This window comes from Abramis brama, assembly GCF_963993115.1.
Source record: "Abramis brama genome assembly, chromosome: 18".
Classification (NCBI taxonomy): Eukaryota; Metazoa; Chordata; class Actinopteri; order Cypriniformes; family Leuciscidae; genus Abramis; species Abramis brama.
The window spans coordinates 34,850,810-34,868,086 of record NC_139980.1 but is presented as its reverse complement, the minus strand read 5'-3'; the positions used below and the strand labels follow the sequence as shown (position 1 = coordinate 34,868,086).

Genomic DNA, 17,277 nt, shown 5'->3' with positions numbered 1-17,277 from the left:
GTTGGTTATCTTATAACCTTAGGGGACTTGTACTGACGACGTTGTCAGTTGGTAATCTGCCTGTTAATAGTAAGTGATATTAAAATAATAACCTGCAGAGAACGTTCTCAGAACGTTCTCTTTAGGTTATAAAAATAAAACCTAAAAATAACCTGCAAGGAAACGTTCTGGGAAGGTTCTCTTTAGGTTATTAAATAACAACCTGCAGGGAACCTTCCCAGAACGTTCTCTTTAGGTTATAAAAGTAAAACCTAAAAATAACCTGCAGGAAACGTTCTGGGAAGGTTCTCTTTAGGTTAGTAAATAACAACCTGAAGAGAACGTTCCCAGAACGTTCTATTTAGGTTATAAAAATTAAACCTAAAAATAACCTACAGAGAACGTTCCAAGAACGTTCTTATTTGGTTCCCAAAAAAATAACCAAATGGGAACCAAATAGGAACGTTACGGGAACGTTCTGTGTTTGCTGGGCATCTAGAATTAAAAAAATCATTAATATTAAATCATGAATTTAAAACTCATTGTGTAGTTATATGACCCATTCATGTGCAATATGCCAGGTTTATGGCAGGCGAGTAAAAAAAATTGTGACAGTGACAGAAGTATTAAAAGTTTTTTATTTTATTTTTGAAAAATTCAATTTACATTTATATAATGATAAGTTGCGTTAGAATACTAATAATTGCGTTATATTACTAAATGGCAAGCAAACAAACAAACAAACAAAAAATCTGGGTTCCAGACGGTTCCAATAATTAACTAGTGTATATTATAATCAACTTCGTCTATATTAACTTATTGTGTGTACACGTGTGTGTGTGTGTGTGTGTGTGTGAATTATTATTATTATTATTATTATACATAATTATATATATATATATATATATATATATATATATATATATATATATATATATATATATATATATATATAATATTGTGAGATGTTCATCAGCTTGGCTAGGCTGGGAGACCAGCTAAAACCAGCTGACCACCAAATTGTCCAGGCTGGGAAACCAGCTTGACCAGCTAGGAAAGGCTGGGAGACCAGCTAAAATAAGCTATAAGCCAGGCTGGGAGACCAGCTTGACCAGCTAAGCCAGGCTGGGAGACCAGCTAAAACCAGCTAAGCCAGGCTGGGAGACCAGCTTGACCTGCAAAGCCAGGCTGGGAGACCAGCTTGACCAGCTAGGCCAGGCTGGGAGACCAGCTAAAACCAGCAAAGCCAGGCTGGGAGACCAGCTTGACCAGCTAGGCCAGGCTGGGAGACCAGCTAAAACCAGCAAAGCCAGGCTGGGAGACCAGCTTGACCAGCTAGGCCAGGCTGGGAGACCAGCTAAAACCAGCAAAGCCAGGCTGGGAGACCAGCTTGACCAGCTAGGCCAGGCTGGGAGACCAGCTAAAACCAGCTAAGCCAGGCTGGGAGACCAGCTAGGCCAGCTAGGCCAGGCTGGGAGACCAGCTAAAACCAGCTAAGCCAGGCTGGGAGACCAGCTAAAACCAGCTACTTCCAGCTTAAACCAGCTAAAACCAGCCAACCAGCTTAGGCTGGTTTTAGCTGGATTTTTCAGCAGGGTTGCAATTCTGACTTTATAACACGCAATTCTGAGAAATAAAGTCAGAATTGCGAGATGTAAACTAAAAAGATAAAAAGTTGCAATTATCTTTTATTCTTTGGGGGCAGAAACAAGCTTCCATAAAATGGTGCAGCAAAACTGTTTGGTTACAATACAAACATTCTTCAAAATATCTTCCATTGTGATCAGCAAAACAAATAAACTCATACAGGTTTGGAACAACTTGAGGGTGTTTAAATGATGACAGAATTTTCACTTTTGGGTGAATTATCCCTTTAAAGGTAGTGATTCGTCATATTAATTTCTGAAGGCGCCTTGGCTCAAAGTGTCCACGGAGAGCTGATCTGGGTTCAGCTTCACCCGCCCAAATCCCACGCATTCAAACGTACAGTAAACTGTGAAGAACTGATCTCAGATCAGTGGATATACTTCATGCAGAACGCTTTTCATTAAACACATACATATGTTGGCCTACATAAAAATTGTACAACAGATTGATCATGTAAACGTGTAGAAAATGTTTGCGTGTTCGATTATTTGGATTATTTACTGTTGCCGACAATATTTTTATTCAGGCGAATGCAAGGCAGCCATTGCGAAGGACCCCGCCCTTCTCTCTGATGCTATGAGTGTCAGCGTTGTGTTTACACAATATTAATCTCTTTTTTTCCCTGTTGATAAATTATTTTTATTGATAAAATGCCCTTGTTTGAAGGCCTGGGCAGTGGAGGGGAGAAGACAGCCGTAGTCATTGATTTAGGAGCGGCGTACACAAAGTAAGTGACTGTTATTATTAGTGCGTCGCGTTCATAGAATGTAAATAAAGTCGATGTTTTAGTCAAATTATACGATATGAGACCTGCATGAGTTACACGTCCCGATTCATCAGTGCATTATTAAATTAATGATCATTAATCACTAACAAAAGTATTATGGTATACAGAATCAATGACGCAAACTTCATCACATATGAGACACACTGAAATATGTGTTTGTGCTGATCTGGTTTTGTTCTCTTGTGTTTGTAATGTGTAGATGTGGCTTTGCTGGCGAGACTGGGCCGAGATTCATCATTCCCAGTGAAATTAAACACCCTGGATCTCAAGAGGTCTCATAATCTCTATTTATAATCATAATCAATAAACATAATCATATTTACCAGACAACATTTGCTGTAACAAATGCTTTAAACAGTAATATAATATTCTATGTCAAAGTCAGCATGAAAGGGACGTTATGCACCTTTCCTGCCTATTGTGTGAGCCGAAACGCTTCTCGAACAAGAACAAATGTGGGCGGGGCTTGATTGTCTCTGTGGGAATTGATTGGATGGTTGTGGTTTGCTATTGACTGATCTCATGTGAGTGACAGGTTGCCCCGCCCTCGTCATCAGAGAAGCTGCAATTGGAACTTATTCTGATTCAAGATTATTAAAACAATAATGATGTGCACCCATATTAACATATAACAATGCAATATTCCAATTTCATGCGCCTTTAAATGATCGTGTCTCCAGGCTGTTCGAGTCGTTCAGTACAACATCAACACTGAGGAGCTGTACACCATCCTGAAGGAGTTTGTCCACCTGCTGTACTTCAGGTACGAGAGTCAGTCATCAGGGACCAAATGGTTGCATTTTGCAATCTTTTTTCTTGCCGGTTTGACTAAATTTAGTTTGAGGTCGCACTGGTGCCACCACCACGTTCCCCACGGATAAGAGCTGCCTTTTATGTTGCATATGACTTGGGAAATCAGGAAAAACACTTGAGTCATGAAGGATCAAGTTAAAGGAGCCGTATGTAAGATTGTGGCCAAAACTCGTACTGCAATTACTTTCAAATTACTGTAGAGCGGTGTATCCCCTCCCCCCCCCCCCCTGACTCGAGGTTGCCAGTTAGGCTGCAGGATCCAGCAGGAACGTTTGTAGCTGCAGCTGTGGTAACTAGAGCAGAGCTGGCAACCCGAATGCTGAAACACAACTGACTTCGTGATTGGTAGATAGGTGGAGGGTGGCGCTTCAGGCCAAAACACAAGATGACAACATCAACATCAGTTGAGGGCTGCAACTTCACTTTTTAAATGACAATATCCTGGCCGTACTACTGTTGTCAGTGATATAAGTATTTGAAATGAACATGATTTCTTAATGTCTAGTGACATATCAGGGCCATTTTATGATTAATTGAAATACATTTCTTACATACAGCTCCTTTAAAGTTTTCACTCCACAAATCACCAGCATTCACCATTGATTTAATGTAGAAACGATAACTGTAACCATGGTATTGTGGCAGAATGTTTTTTTTTCATTATTCATCTCAGGGTTCATGCAACCTTTCCACTTTCCAAGGGCTTTCAAGTGCTTCACTTCATACTTTTATCCAGCTCTTCAAAGCCTTAAATATTATCCAATTTTAATGTTATTTTTAATGTGATGATTTAAAAAAAAACTAAAAGTCTAAAGATGCAGGAAAACTAAAACTTTGTGGCAAACAAATAATTTTATTTAAAGTCCTCCTCTGGTGTAAATCAAGCTTTTAATGTTGTTTATGTGTCTATGTGGTGTTTTTAATATGCTTTAAGACAAACCATGTGTAAATTCATAAGTCGACACCATTGCTGAGTATTTCCTCCTTAAAACTGCAGTGAACCAAAGACAGTCTCAAAAACACGCTTTGAAATCGCTGGTGTTTCTGACGTCACAAACTACCTTGTAACCAATCAGATCAACGTGTGATCGTCAACCAGTGAGTGGAGGCGGGGCTCATTTGCATATACATAGAACCACGTATGCTAAATGAGGCAAGGGTGTCGAGTTACATTTAAGATATTTTAAGGCATAAATAATTTTTTTCCAAGGAAAAAACTCTTAAATGTGTAATTCTGGTGATCAACGATGAGTTTTACGGAATACAATTATTGACTACAGGGGGACTTTAAAAAAAAAGACTAATCGGAAGATGGCGGCATAGGCGCACTTATTGACTTATGTTAGCCTTTTCCACTCCCTAATATATGGAGAAAAAAGTAGGAAATTACAAAGTCTACAATAAATTACAAAAACTTTTCTTCAAATTGTGACTGAATTACACAGAAATCAAATAAAAAGCGCTCCTTTTATAATCGCGGAAGCTGTCGGTCAGTCCAGGCTGACACTATAGAAAAACAACGGCACAATTAATAGGAGTATATTTAAATTTTCCCTATAAAATGATTTTTTTGCACAACACTGTTGTTAATAAAAGTTAATTTAAAGCTTAGTGCTTTACTGTCAAATTTCCAATAAACAAACAAGTAATATTATTAGTAACCACGCTTATTAATGCAAAACAATAGTAGTTTTATAATTGAATAAACTTTATGATTAAAAATCCCCCCAGAGCTGCCAAATCTAGTCAACTTAGTGGCACTGTTGTGTTGCTACTGCCCTCAAATGTTGTTCTGGAGCCCTGAGTTATGCTCAGTGTATTCCTCGCTCATGATCTGAACACATGATGCTGTTTCTCCTCAGGCATCTGCTGGTGAACCCTCGAGACCGGCGCGTGGTCATCATCGAATCCCTCCTCTGCCCCTCACACTTCAGAGAGACGCTCTCCAGAGTCTTCTTCAAGCACTTCGAGGTAAAGTCATCCTCGGCTCGCAGCAGTTTCTGTTTTCATCAACGTTCCACTGTGGATTTAGCTGCAACTTGCTGAACTCAAATCAAAAGATCAGGTGATTCGTATCGAACAAACGAATCAGTCTGACGTACAGATTCGCATTATGAAACTCAAAACAGATTGTTCAGTCTCTGATCTGGGATTCCACACCCAGTTAAAACTTAGAGAACACAGATTCTGTGATAATCACTGTTAACGTGAAGTAAATGCTGTTCTTTTAAACTTTCTATTCATCAAAGAATCCTGAAAAATAAAATTTGAGCGTTTCCACAAACATATGACTGTTTTCAACTTTGATAATCATCATAAATGTTTCTTGAGCATCAAATCATCATATTAGAATGATTTCTGAAGGATCATGTGACGCTGAAGACTGGAGTAATGATGCTGAAAATCCAGCTTTGATCACAGGAATAAATGTGCTATATAAATAAAAACAAACTTGAAACTTGTCTGTATTGCAGGTCCCGTCGGTCCTGTTTGCTCCCGGTCACCTGATGTCTCTCATGTCTCTGGGAATCCAGTCGGCTCTCGTCATGGATTGTGGATACACTGAGACGCTGGTCTTACCAGGATCCTTTGACAGCAAATACGCTTTGAAACTTCTTTGACTCTGTTTACTGTCATCCTGGGGTGTGTTTCCCGAAACCATCGTTCCAACGAACATTCGCAAACAGCATCGCAAAGTTGTGTGTTTGAACAACGCTCTCGACCTGTGGTTAGAAGCAGTTTCTAGATTGCATGACGTGTGGACTCAATAAATCCTGATCTTTAGCAAAATAAGCAGGATGACATTCAGTCCAATCTATATCTTTTATTTAGAATACATACAAATGTAATTTACGTCTTTTAGTTTGTCGAGAGATTTAAAGTGCAGTTTTTGAAGAGTGCGCATGTGTGAACGAGCTCTAGTGTGAGAACGAGTCTATGATTGAATCTGGAAATAAAGCAAAATAACTGAGAATTTTTTTTAAATAGTCCTCAGATGCATGTCTGTAGTTTATAGCAAAACATCTAGCATTAATTCGATCTCAATCAGATTCATTAAAAGTAGTTATTACATTAACCAACGTGGTTGGACGACCACTTTGCGACAGTATGGTTTCGGGAAACAGTCGTAACTAGCTAGTTGATTTCTTCAACAATGCATCGTACTGTTGTAAGTAACCAGCGAGTTACGGTGTTGTACGGGAAACACACTCCAGATCACATTGTGAATGATTCATCAGTGATGTTGTTCAAGTCAAGTCAGGATTATTTCAATAGCGCTTTATACAATACAGATTGTTTCAAAGCAGTTTTATCATTATCAGGTTACATGACTTTAACAGTGCACTAGATCTATGAAGGCATCCCGATCCTGTCCGCATGGGAGGCTCTGCCAATGGCTGGAAAAGCCATTCATAAGTAAGTCCAGCGTGGCATGAATCAAGGCTGTGTGTAAGATAAAGCTGCTGGTGTTCTCAGTGTGTGTGTGTGTGTGTATTGTGTGTGTGGTCTTTAGGGAGCTGCACGCTCTGCTGAGTGAGCAATGCATGCTGGACACCGACTCCGGCACCGGCCTCAACCCCGCCGTCATCAGTAAGACACACTGTTGTTACATATAAGCAGTGTTACATATAAGCAGTGTTACATATAAGCAGTGTTACTATAAGCAGTGTTACTATAAGCAGTGTTACATATAAGCGGTGTTACTATAAGCGGTGTTACATATAAGCAGTGTTACATATAAGCGGTGTTACTATAAGCGGTGTTACATATAAGCGGTGTTACTATAAGCGGTGTTACTATAAGCGGTGTTACTATAAGCGGTGTTACATATAAGCGGTGTTACTATAAGCGGTGTTACATATAAGCGGTGTTACTTTAAGCGGTGTTACATATAAGCGGTGTTACTATAAGCGGTGTTACATATAAGCGGTGTTACTATAAGCGGTGTTACATATAAGCGGTGTTACTATAAGCGGTGTTACTATAAGCGGTGTTACTATAAGCGGTGTTACATATAAGCGGTGTTACTATAAGCGGTGTTACATATAAGCGGTGTTACTTTAAGCGGTGTTACATATAAGCGGTGTTACTATAAGCGGTGTTACTATAAGCGGTGTTACATATAAGCGGTGTTACTTATAAGCGGTGTTACATATAAGCGGTGTTACATATAAGCGGTGTTACTATAAGCGGTGTTACTAAGCGGTGTTACATATAAGCGGTGTTACTTATAAGCGGTGTTGCGGTGTTACATATAAGCGGTGTTACATATAAGCGGTGTTACATATAAGCGGTGTTACTATAAGCGGTGTTACATATAAGCGGTGTTACATATAAGCGTTGTTACTTATAAGCGGTGTTACATATAAGCGGTGTTACATATAAGCGGTGTTACATATAAGCGGTGTTACTATAAGCGGTGTTACATATTACCGGTGTTACTGTAAGCATGACAGGGCTCCACATTAACTCTGGTCTGAGACAAGTGGAAGAGTATTTTACTTGCTCGACCTTTTGACCTTATATTTATAATAGTGCTGGGCAACGATTAATCACATTCAAAATAAAAGTTTGTGTTTACATAATACGTGTGTGTACAGTGTATAATTTTGTATACAGTCAAACCAAAAATGATTTAGACACCAGATATAATTTTTGATATTTTTTTACTAGTGGGTGCAGGACACAAATAAAGTAAACTGTGACACATTATACCCATAAATTCTTCATACAGTGACTACCAGTAAAATGTATACAAATTTGGGAGCAAAAATGATTCAGACACTTTGAGCTGATCATGTTCTGCTGAAGTGTGTTTTCTTTAATTGCTAATGCTCTTTTTACACACAGACTGAACACAATGAAGCATTGCTTGGTGATTGGTTGAGCTAAACTGGTATTATCTAATTGTGTAGTTAAATTTAACAGCTGACAGATATTCAACATAATTCATGTGTGAGACAGTCTAACAGAAGGACGGACAAAACCAGTCAAATATCAACTGAGTTCATAACTCATATTTTATCACCATTTTCTAAACTGTAGCGAATAAACTGTGATAAAGTGAGAAATGTTGAAGGTGTCTGAATACATTTTGGTTTGACTGTATATAATTACACTTATGTAATGTACACTATATCACAAATAAGCAGATTTAAATGTCAAAGCTGATAGAACACTGATGGGAATATTGCTTCAGAATAAATTATATTTACATCACAAAAAATATAATTTTTTCCAGATAAAGTGAATGACCGGTTTACTTGTCTAAAGGACAGCACAGTTCAAGTTATTCTTGTGTTTACTTGATAAAATCAGTGCAGATTTGACACAGAAAGACTCGTGAAGCACGAGCTGAGGAAGGACGTTTGTACAATTACACTAAAAGACTTTTACTTGATGAAAGAGTCTAAACTATCAATCAGAGACAGAAGGACTGAGGAGATTGAGTGTGACAGCAAGTTTTGATCATTTAGAGGCCTATGAAATATGATCCAGTAGCTTTATAAGGTTAATACCGTGTTTGTTCTGGTTTTCTGTCTGATTATCTGTTGGTGTTTGTTGCAGGCACTATTCCAGAAGATGTAGTGGAGGATATCAAAGGTTTGTCATATAGAGATGCTTTTCACTAACATTACCCATGCATAAAATCAAGACCTGCATTACACTTATTCTCGTAAATGCAGTTTCCCTCAGAAATATGTAAAGTAAAATGGGTTTCAAACACTGTGTTATGTTGACTTTAAGGAGTAACCGTGTTGTTGTCTTGTCTGTTTAGTGCGTACGTGTTTTGTCAGTGACCTGCAGAGAGGAATGAAGATCCAGGAGGCCAAGTTCAACATGGATGGATCAGCTGAGGTCAGAGAACACGCTTTAAACTCTTACTGTTAAAACCGTCAGTCGATTTACACGTGTAACTGATATAAATATTAGCAAACATACTCTCAAACATTCACTCTTCAACACAACCTCCATCATGCTTTCTTGTCAAACTAAGGACTTTTTAATGTAAATAGACAAGATTTTATACTTATTTTATTGTTTAACTGATGTATTAAAAAAAGATTCAGCTGAACGTTTTTTTTGCAATTTTGTCATGTATTTAATCTTAAATGTTTTATATAGTTTGTTAATTGTGGGACTTTTGTTATTCACGTTCTTCTCTATAAATAAATATAGAAATGAAAGAATGTTTAAATTAATATATAAATATATATATTATTTATTAAGTTAAAAATAATAAAAAATAATTTTAAAATACATTTTGGAAAAAAAATACAGATACATTCAGTATTAAATTTAATTTTAAAAATGAATTTGATTTGTTTTATTGAGTCAGTTATTTCTTTATTTAATTTCTGCAGGTTTGGGTCTGCAGTCGTGCTTGCCATGATTGTTTAAAGATGAATAAATAAATCAAGATAAGATTTTTAGCAAAACATAAAATCCCTTATCAAACTAAAACAATAATACTTTTGTGAAATGTCCCGTCTTTATTTGATATTTTTTATAAATATTTTTTTCTCCATCATTTACCAATAACATATGGTGTATTAATCACACAAGTTACATTATATATATACATTCACTTTCTTCTCCTCTATAAATAAATATAGAAATGAAAGAATGCATACATTATTTTATATATATATATATATAAAAATGTATTTTTAAATACAAAAAAATAAATGAAGGAATAAATACAGAAACATTCAGGATTAAATTTAATTAAAAATGAATTATATATGTTTTATCAAGTCAGTTATTAAAGCGTCACACAAGTTGATACTTTAACTTTGACTGTCCTGCTTGTTTGACCTGATTTGCGTTCTCAATGTAAGAATGGAAGTGGAATTATTAGACGTCAGAATACTCACACTTGGTTCTCATTGGTCCGCCAGAGACCGGCTCCTCCTCCAGACGTGGAATATCCACTGGATGGGCAGAAGATTCTGCATGTCAAGGGTTTCATCAGGTAAAAACCTTCTAACCAGATGCGATGATCTGCTTTTCCCCCCCAATTCAAATCCCTCAAGGTCACATATTTGAGCTGAGATCAATGAGCTGCAAGTGAAATGACACGTTCTCACCATTGTCTCCGAGCTCTGTCCTGTTATCCGGGACGCTCTCGGTTATTGTTTGTTAATCTGACCCACATTCTGCCGGTTTTCCAGAGACTCTGTGGCTGAGATGCTGTTCGAGCAGGATAATGAGGAGAAGTCCATCGCCACGCTAATGCTGGACACTCTGGTTAAGGTATAACATGTGAGATCTTTAGATCAGCCTGTTGTGTGTCGTGGCAAACTCTTGGAAAAGTCCCTGAAGCGAATGGCAAGTCGGATGAATGGGAGAAAAAGTCCTAAAGAAAAGTTCCTTCTAATGACAAGTACAATTGAAACATCGTATGTCGATTGTTTGTAGTGATGCACTGAAATTAATTTTTTACTGAAACTGAAAGTTTTTATTTAGCTAAAAACTGAAAATTAATCAAACTGAGTTGCTTTATTAACGTTTAAATTACACATAATGAAACTTTTCGTGATGTAATTGTTTCTACTCCAATTCGTTGTTGAAATATAAACATTTAAACGATGGCTGTAATAACATGACGGTTTTATTCAAACGTACGGTAACACTTTATTTTACAGTGTACTTGTTATAAATGTTGCATTTACTTACCGTAGTAATAACAGTAAATTATGCATAATTACATGCAACTAACCCTTAACCAAACCCTAACCCTATAGTGAGTACATGTTGTTAAATAATATTACTCAGTACTTAAATATATAATTACACTGTAACAATGACACCTTAAAATAAAGTGTGACCAAACATACATTAAATAATGAAGACAACAGATTAAAGAAAAATATATGTAATCTAGTGCATGTCTGTATCAGAACGGTCCTCTCTAGAGTTATTTTTCTATGGAGTTTATGGACACTGAAAGGCTTTCTGAGGTAAATGTGACATTCACATAAACATATAAACATTCACCTTGTTTATTTACTTGTGCAAAATGATGAGAAATTGCTGTCATGATGTGCACAAGTGACTAGATTATGTGGAGGTTGAACAAGTAGTTTTGAGAATTTCAGTTGTGATCTGAGAAATGTCCCAAAGCCACTGAGAAAAACTGTAAACATCAACGATTTTGGTCAAAAAAATTCATTGCCCCAAATTTCGGTGCATCGTTAATTGTTTAGTTTGTTTATAGCTAAAACCATATGCATTACTTGTTTATTTACACTACCAGTCAAAAGTTTTGGATTGGTAAAATTTTTAATGTTTTTAAAAGTCTCTTCTGCTCACCAAGGCTGCATTTATTTGATTAAAACAACAATAACAACAACAAAAATACAGTAAAAACAGTGAATTATTAAAATGTAAATCAGCTGTTTTCTATGTGAATATATAGTAAAGTGTAATTTATTCCTGTGATCAAAGCTGAATTTTCAGCATCATTACTCCAGTCTTCAGTGTCACATGATCCTTCAGAAATCACTCTAATATGATGATTTGATGCTCAAGAAACATTTATGATTATTATCAATGTTGAAAACAGTTATTTGCATTTTTCCCCCCTGGATTTTCATCAAGGATGAAATAAACTGATCAAAAGTGACAGTAAAGACATTTATAATGTTACAAAAGATTCTATTTCAAATAAATGCTGTTCTTTTGAACTTTCTATTCATCAAAGAATCCTGAAAAAAAATTGTACACAACTGTTTTTAACACTGATAATAATCATAAATGTTTCTTGATCATCAAATCATCATATTAGAGTGATTTCTGAAGGATCATGTGACACTGAAGACTGGAGTAATGATGCTGACAATTCAGCTTTTATCACAGGAATAAAATGCATTTTAAAATATATTAAAATAGAAAACTGTTATTTTAAACAATATTACTGCAGCCTTGGTGAGCAGAAGAGACTTCTTTTAAAAACATTAAAAATCGTACCGATCCAAAACCTTTGACTGGTAGTGTGTGTATAATCCCAAAGCAACACCCTAGTAATCACCCTGCCTCTTTGCAATTCTCACTTTTCCCAGCATTCACCTTGTTTATTTGTGTTTCGTTTGTACCACACTAGTGTCCCATCGACACTCGCAAGGTTCTGTCAGAGAACTTGGTGATCATCGGTGGTACGGCCATGCTTCCCGGATTCCTGCACCGACTCCTGGCTGAGATCCGCTCGCTGGTGGAGAAACCCAAGTACCATGATGCTCTCGCGACCAAGAGCTTCCGAATCCACAGCCCGCCCGCTAAACCCAACTGCACCGCCTGGCTAGGAGGTGAGCGCGGACACGCATGGCTTTAGAGACTCCTGACCTCTCCATGGGACGAGAAATGATGAATACAATTTTCGGTTTCACTTTTTTTTGGTGGTCCCTTTAAAGGTGTAGTCTGTAAGAATGACTAGTGGTGGAAATAGGAACTGCAGTCCAAATTCAAAATATCAGAGATCGTCGTTTCTCCCGCCTCCTCAGACTCGACACGGCTCACTGCAACAGGAACGAGCGCAATAGACAATGAAAACATGCAGTATCACAGACCAAAACAATAACACACATTCCAGCCTGGAAACACACATTTCAAAGTGAAATAACTGGCTGTAGAAGAGTTTTTCAGAGAAACGAGTGTGTGAAGTAGAGTAAAAAAATTACATACGGCACCTTTAAAGTGGAAATGAAGCAATAATTTAGTAGTAAACACTTTAATAAAGAAAATTACAAACACGATTAATGTAACCATTTTAAGGAAAAGGGGATGTTTTGTTATAGCTTTTGGGGCAAGGGCGCCGCCATCTGTGACGTCACGGGGTTAGTTGTCTTAGCTGAGGTAAACGGGTATAGTACGTTTCTCCGAGTGAAAAAAGAAAATCGCACTGTGTACGCCCAGCGTAATATAAGCATTTCTTTACTTTTTGAACACATATTGTTCTCAAATGGAGGAAGACGAACTTATACTGGAGCCCATAATAAGTCTGATTGCTTATTTGAGCCGATACGTCAATTTGCCACTTCTATCATTCAAAGTGACATCAAAAACCACAAATCCCTTTACTCTAAGGCTATAAATGTCACAATCAGCTGGTGGGTCATTATTTAGTAGAATGAAATGTTTATGTTTGTTTACTAAAAAATCAGTTTACTAAATTATGTAAATTAAACTGACTGCTTCATTTCCACTTTAAAGGTGCAATGTGTGATTTTTAGCGCATCTAGTGGTGAGGTTGTGAATTGCACCCAACAGAAGTTACGGTGGCCGACAGGAAGTGATGTCGTCGTCTGAGACAGCAGAGAGTAGCCAGTTAAAAAGGTTTCTTTACAAAGATAAAGTAAGAAATTAGGTTTACTTAATTATTCAGTAAAACGATGTTATTGCGAATATTATTGTTACTTGCTCATCATTGTGTCAGTGTTTTATTCACTGACTTTAGCTAGCGTGAAGAAGAACAGTGATGAAATGCGTTTGTCCGTTCAGGGCTCCTGTAGAAACATGTCGCTGTAAGGGGACCCGCGTACATGTGTGTGTAGAGAGAAATGCTCATTCTAAGCTAATAAACACATAACGCTTCATTATGTAAGGTCTTTATACACCACTGAAAACATAGTTATGAATATGATATTGCATTCCTGTCAACAGATCCTCCTAAATATTACACAGTGCACCTTTAACGCATTCTGTTGACGATAAGTAACGTTGCACCTACATGCCTACTAACTCTCATTAGAGTGTTAGTAGAGTACAGTATTTGTAGAATGTTAGGGTTATAATAAGTTGACATGTAGTTGCAAAGTTACCAATAGTCAGTAGAAAGTCTGTTGGGGATCATCACAAGAAAGAGTTAGCAGATATTAAGCAGACAGTCTACCAATACTCTAATGAGAGTTAGATGACGTGTAGATGCAAAGTTACTTATAGTCAACAGAATGTTCAAAAGGGACCATCAAAATAAAGGGCCCTATTTTAAGGATCTAAGGGCATGGTCTATAGCGCACTTAGGGCATCCGAATCCACTTTTGCTAGTTTAACGAGGGGAGAAATGGTCGGCGCTCCTGGCGCATGATCTAAAAGAGTCATCTCTATTCTCTTAATGAGTAACGGGTGTGTTTTGTCTCTATTCTCTTAATGAGTAATGGGTGTGTTTTGTCTCTATTCTCTTAATGAGTAACGGGTGTGTTTTGTCTCTATTCTCTTAATGAGTAACGGGTGTGTTTTGTCTCTATTCTCTTAATGAGTAATGGGTGTGTTTTGGGCGTAACGTGCAATAAACCAATCAGAGTCTCGTCTCACATTCCCTTTAAAAGCCAGTTGCGCTCGTGCCATGGCGGATTCGCTATTTACATGACGGAATTTGATAGTGGAAAGACCAAACACGTCTCTAGAGCGCAAACGGATCTGATCATGCTCGCGCATGATCAGATCTGAAACTAGCAAAACACACTTGCGTCGCGCCTGGCGCTGCATTGCGCTGCATGTATGATAGGGTCCAGTGTGTTACCCAATTTACTGCCATTTACTCAAGGATGCTTTGTTTTTCTTCCCATGTAGGTGCTATATTTGGAGCATTGCAGGACATTTTAGGGAGTCGCTCGGTGTCCAGAGATTACTATAACCAGACGGGCCGCGTCCCAGACTGGTGCTGTCTCAGCGCTCCTCCACCGGACTCCGTCTACGAGGCGGGCAAGACGCCTCCACCGCTCATGAAGAGGGCCTTCTCCACTGAGAAATGAGAAATGAACTCATAAACTGGACATTCCACATATAACCTCCTGTAAATCCTGTGTCTGCTTAGAGCGATTTCTGTCGGTAAAATGCTATAAAGTTTTCAAATGTTTTGGATCTGTGAGATTTTTACTGTTTTTAAAAGAAGTCTCTTCTACTCACCAAGGCTACATTTATTTGAAAAAAAACAAACTGTTATAGTGTTAAATATTATGAAAATTTAATATAACTTGTCTATTTTAATATATTTTAAAATGTAATTTATTCCTGTGATCAAAGCTGAATTTTCAGCATCATTACTCCAGTCTTCAGTGTCACATGATCCTTCAGAAATCACTCTAATATGATGATTTGATGATCAAGAAACAGGATTTGATGCTTTTTTCAGGATTCTTTGATGAATAGAAAGTTCAAAAGAACAGCATTTATCTGAAATAGAATCTTTTGTAACATTATAAATGTCTTTACTGTAACTTTTTATCAATTTAATTCATCCTTGATGAATAAAAGTATTGATTTCTTTTATTTCCCCTCAAAAAATAAATACAAATTCTTACTGACCCCAAACAGTGTTAAATGTTACAAAAGATTCTATTTCAGATAAATGCTGTTCTCTTGAACTTTCTATTCATCAAAGAATCCTGAAATAAAAATGCAAATAACTGTTTTCAACACTGATAATAATCATAAATGTTTCTTGATCATCAAATCATCATATTAGAATGATTTCTGAAGGATCATGTGACACTGAAGACTGGAGTAATGATGCTGAAAATTCAGCTTTGATCACAGGAATAAATTACACTTTAAAATATATTCACATCGATTTTTTTGTATTTTTTAATCTAATAAATGCAGCCTTGTTGAGCAGAAGAGACTTATTTTAAGAACATTAAAAATCTTACCAATCCAAACCTTTTGAACAGCAGTGTATCTGATTGAGTCCTGGTCTGTAATAGTCTAAAGCAGGGATTCTCAACACTGGCCTTCGAGATCCACTCCAACCTTGACCAACTCGCCTGTCTGTTACTTTCTAGTAATCCTGAAGACCTTGAGTAGCCTTTACAGGTGTGTTTGATCAGAGATGGAGCAAAAATCTGCAGGAAAGTGGGCCAGAGTTGAGAACCATTGGTGTAAAGTTGGTAATATTATTTCAGCTTTATTTGATTTTTAATAGTAGGTGAAACTAAAACCACCACTATCACTGCAGGCTTCTGCTTCACTCATGAAATATCTTTATAAACTGTTTCCAGAGCATGACATTTATCCAACCTAAACCATGTCAGTTCTTTGTCAGTAGTGACAAAAAGCTACTTTTTTATTATTATTTAAATGTCTGCTTGTTCCTGCACCATCAAAGACAGAACACGGAAGGCAACTTGACCATAGTGTCGAGAAAGTGCATCCCATTTCAATTATATTTAACAACCAGTTTGAAGAGCTGAATATGTTGAAAATGTTGGCGTATTTATTAGGTTTGTGAAATAAACATTTCAAAATGGGGTCTTCTATTATAGTTGTACATTTAAGTGTTGTAAATCATTAACTTCATTTCGGGTCAAACAATCATTAAGACTTAGTCATGTTAACTCTAATTGCTCGTTGAATTCATTTTTCCTAGAGAATTTTTTTTTGAGAATATGTAGGACAGTGGCCAGTTGCATAAACTGCTTAGACTAGTTCTTAAAGTCACCCAGTAGTCAATCATTGAATCCCTTAAAGGGGTCATGAACGCAGAATTCAAAGTTTGTCATAACATAAAAAATACCCTGTAATTTTCAAAACTCAAAACTTCCTTGTGATTCCAAAAACTGCTTTTATTGAAACCAAGTCTGTAAAACGACAGGATCTGAGAAGTGGAGACTTGTGACGTCAGAGAGCAGCGGAAGATCGTCTTTGCAGAAGAATATCAACGCCATCAAAATGTCTACGTCACCGCGTCTTTGTCCCCATCCACTGGAGCGTTGGTGAATGACATGAGAATGAGAAAAGATTGACACAGGAGCACAGGATCAATACCATTATCTTCCAAACCATCCTAATGCTAGGATAGTGGGGATTTTTTTCAATAATGTGAATGTCTCAGCAGTGCATTATTAGTATTCGGTACATTTCACTGTGGATTATTTGGTAAATCAGTCGTAGTTTCAGTGCAGGCTTTGCAAACAGACTTTTATGTATCTGCCAGCAACGCCACAAACATGTAAGTAACCATGTTTATTCCAATGCCTGATCTGTGATTTCTGATCTTTCTAATCTTCTGATCTGCTAATCTTTCTCTCAAAATCGTTGAATACTGTTTATGC

At 37.1% G+C, this 17,277-nt stretch overlaps 2 protein-coding genes across 4 annotated transcripts in view; one reads left to right on the top strand and one right to left on the bottom strand.

Moving 5' to 3' along the window:
• The first annotated feature begins 2,150 nt into the window (after window positions 1–2,150).
• On the top strand, window positions 2,151–16,473 carry actr10 (actin related protein 10). The gene is made up of 13 exons (XM_084090649.1): window positions 2,151–2,353; window positions 2,613–2,685; window positions 3,094–3,176; window positions 5,089–5,197; window positions 5,701–5,808; window positions 6,576–6,643; window positions 6,741–6,817; window positions 8,795–8,830; window positions 9,006–9,085; window positions 10,129–10,202; window positions 10,402–10,483; window positions 12,333–12,534; window positions 14,798–16,473. The coding sequence occupies exons 1-13, from the start codon at window positions 2,277–2,279 to the stop codon at window positions 14,977–14,979; spliced, it is 1,251 nt and encodes a 416-aa protein (XP_083946775.1). The 5' UTR covers window positions 2,151–2,276; the 3' UTR covers window positions 14,980–16,473.
• A 296-nt stretch (window positions 16,474–16,769) lies between these two features.
• The window catches only part of LOC311068298 (apolipoprotein B-100-like), a 44,120-nt gene continuing 43,612 nt past the window's right edge, over window positions 16,770–17,277 (bottom strand). For all 3 annotated transcript variants that reach the window (XM_084090650.1, XM_084090654.1, XM_084090655.1), the window contains one exon: window positions 16,770–16,927. The gene's annotated coding sequence lies outside the window, so the exon portion shown is untranslated. The remainder of the gene's footprint in view (window positions 16,928–17,277) is intronic.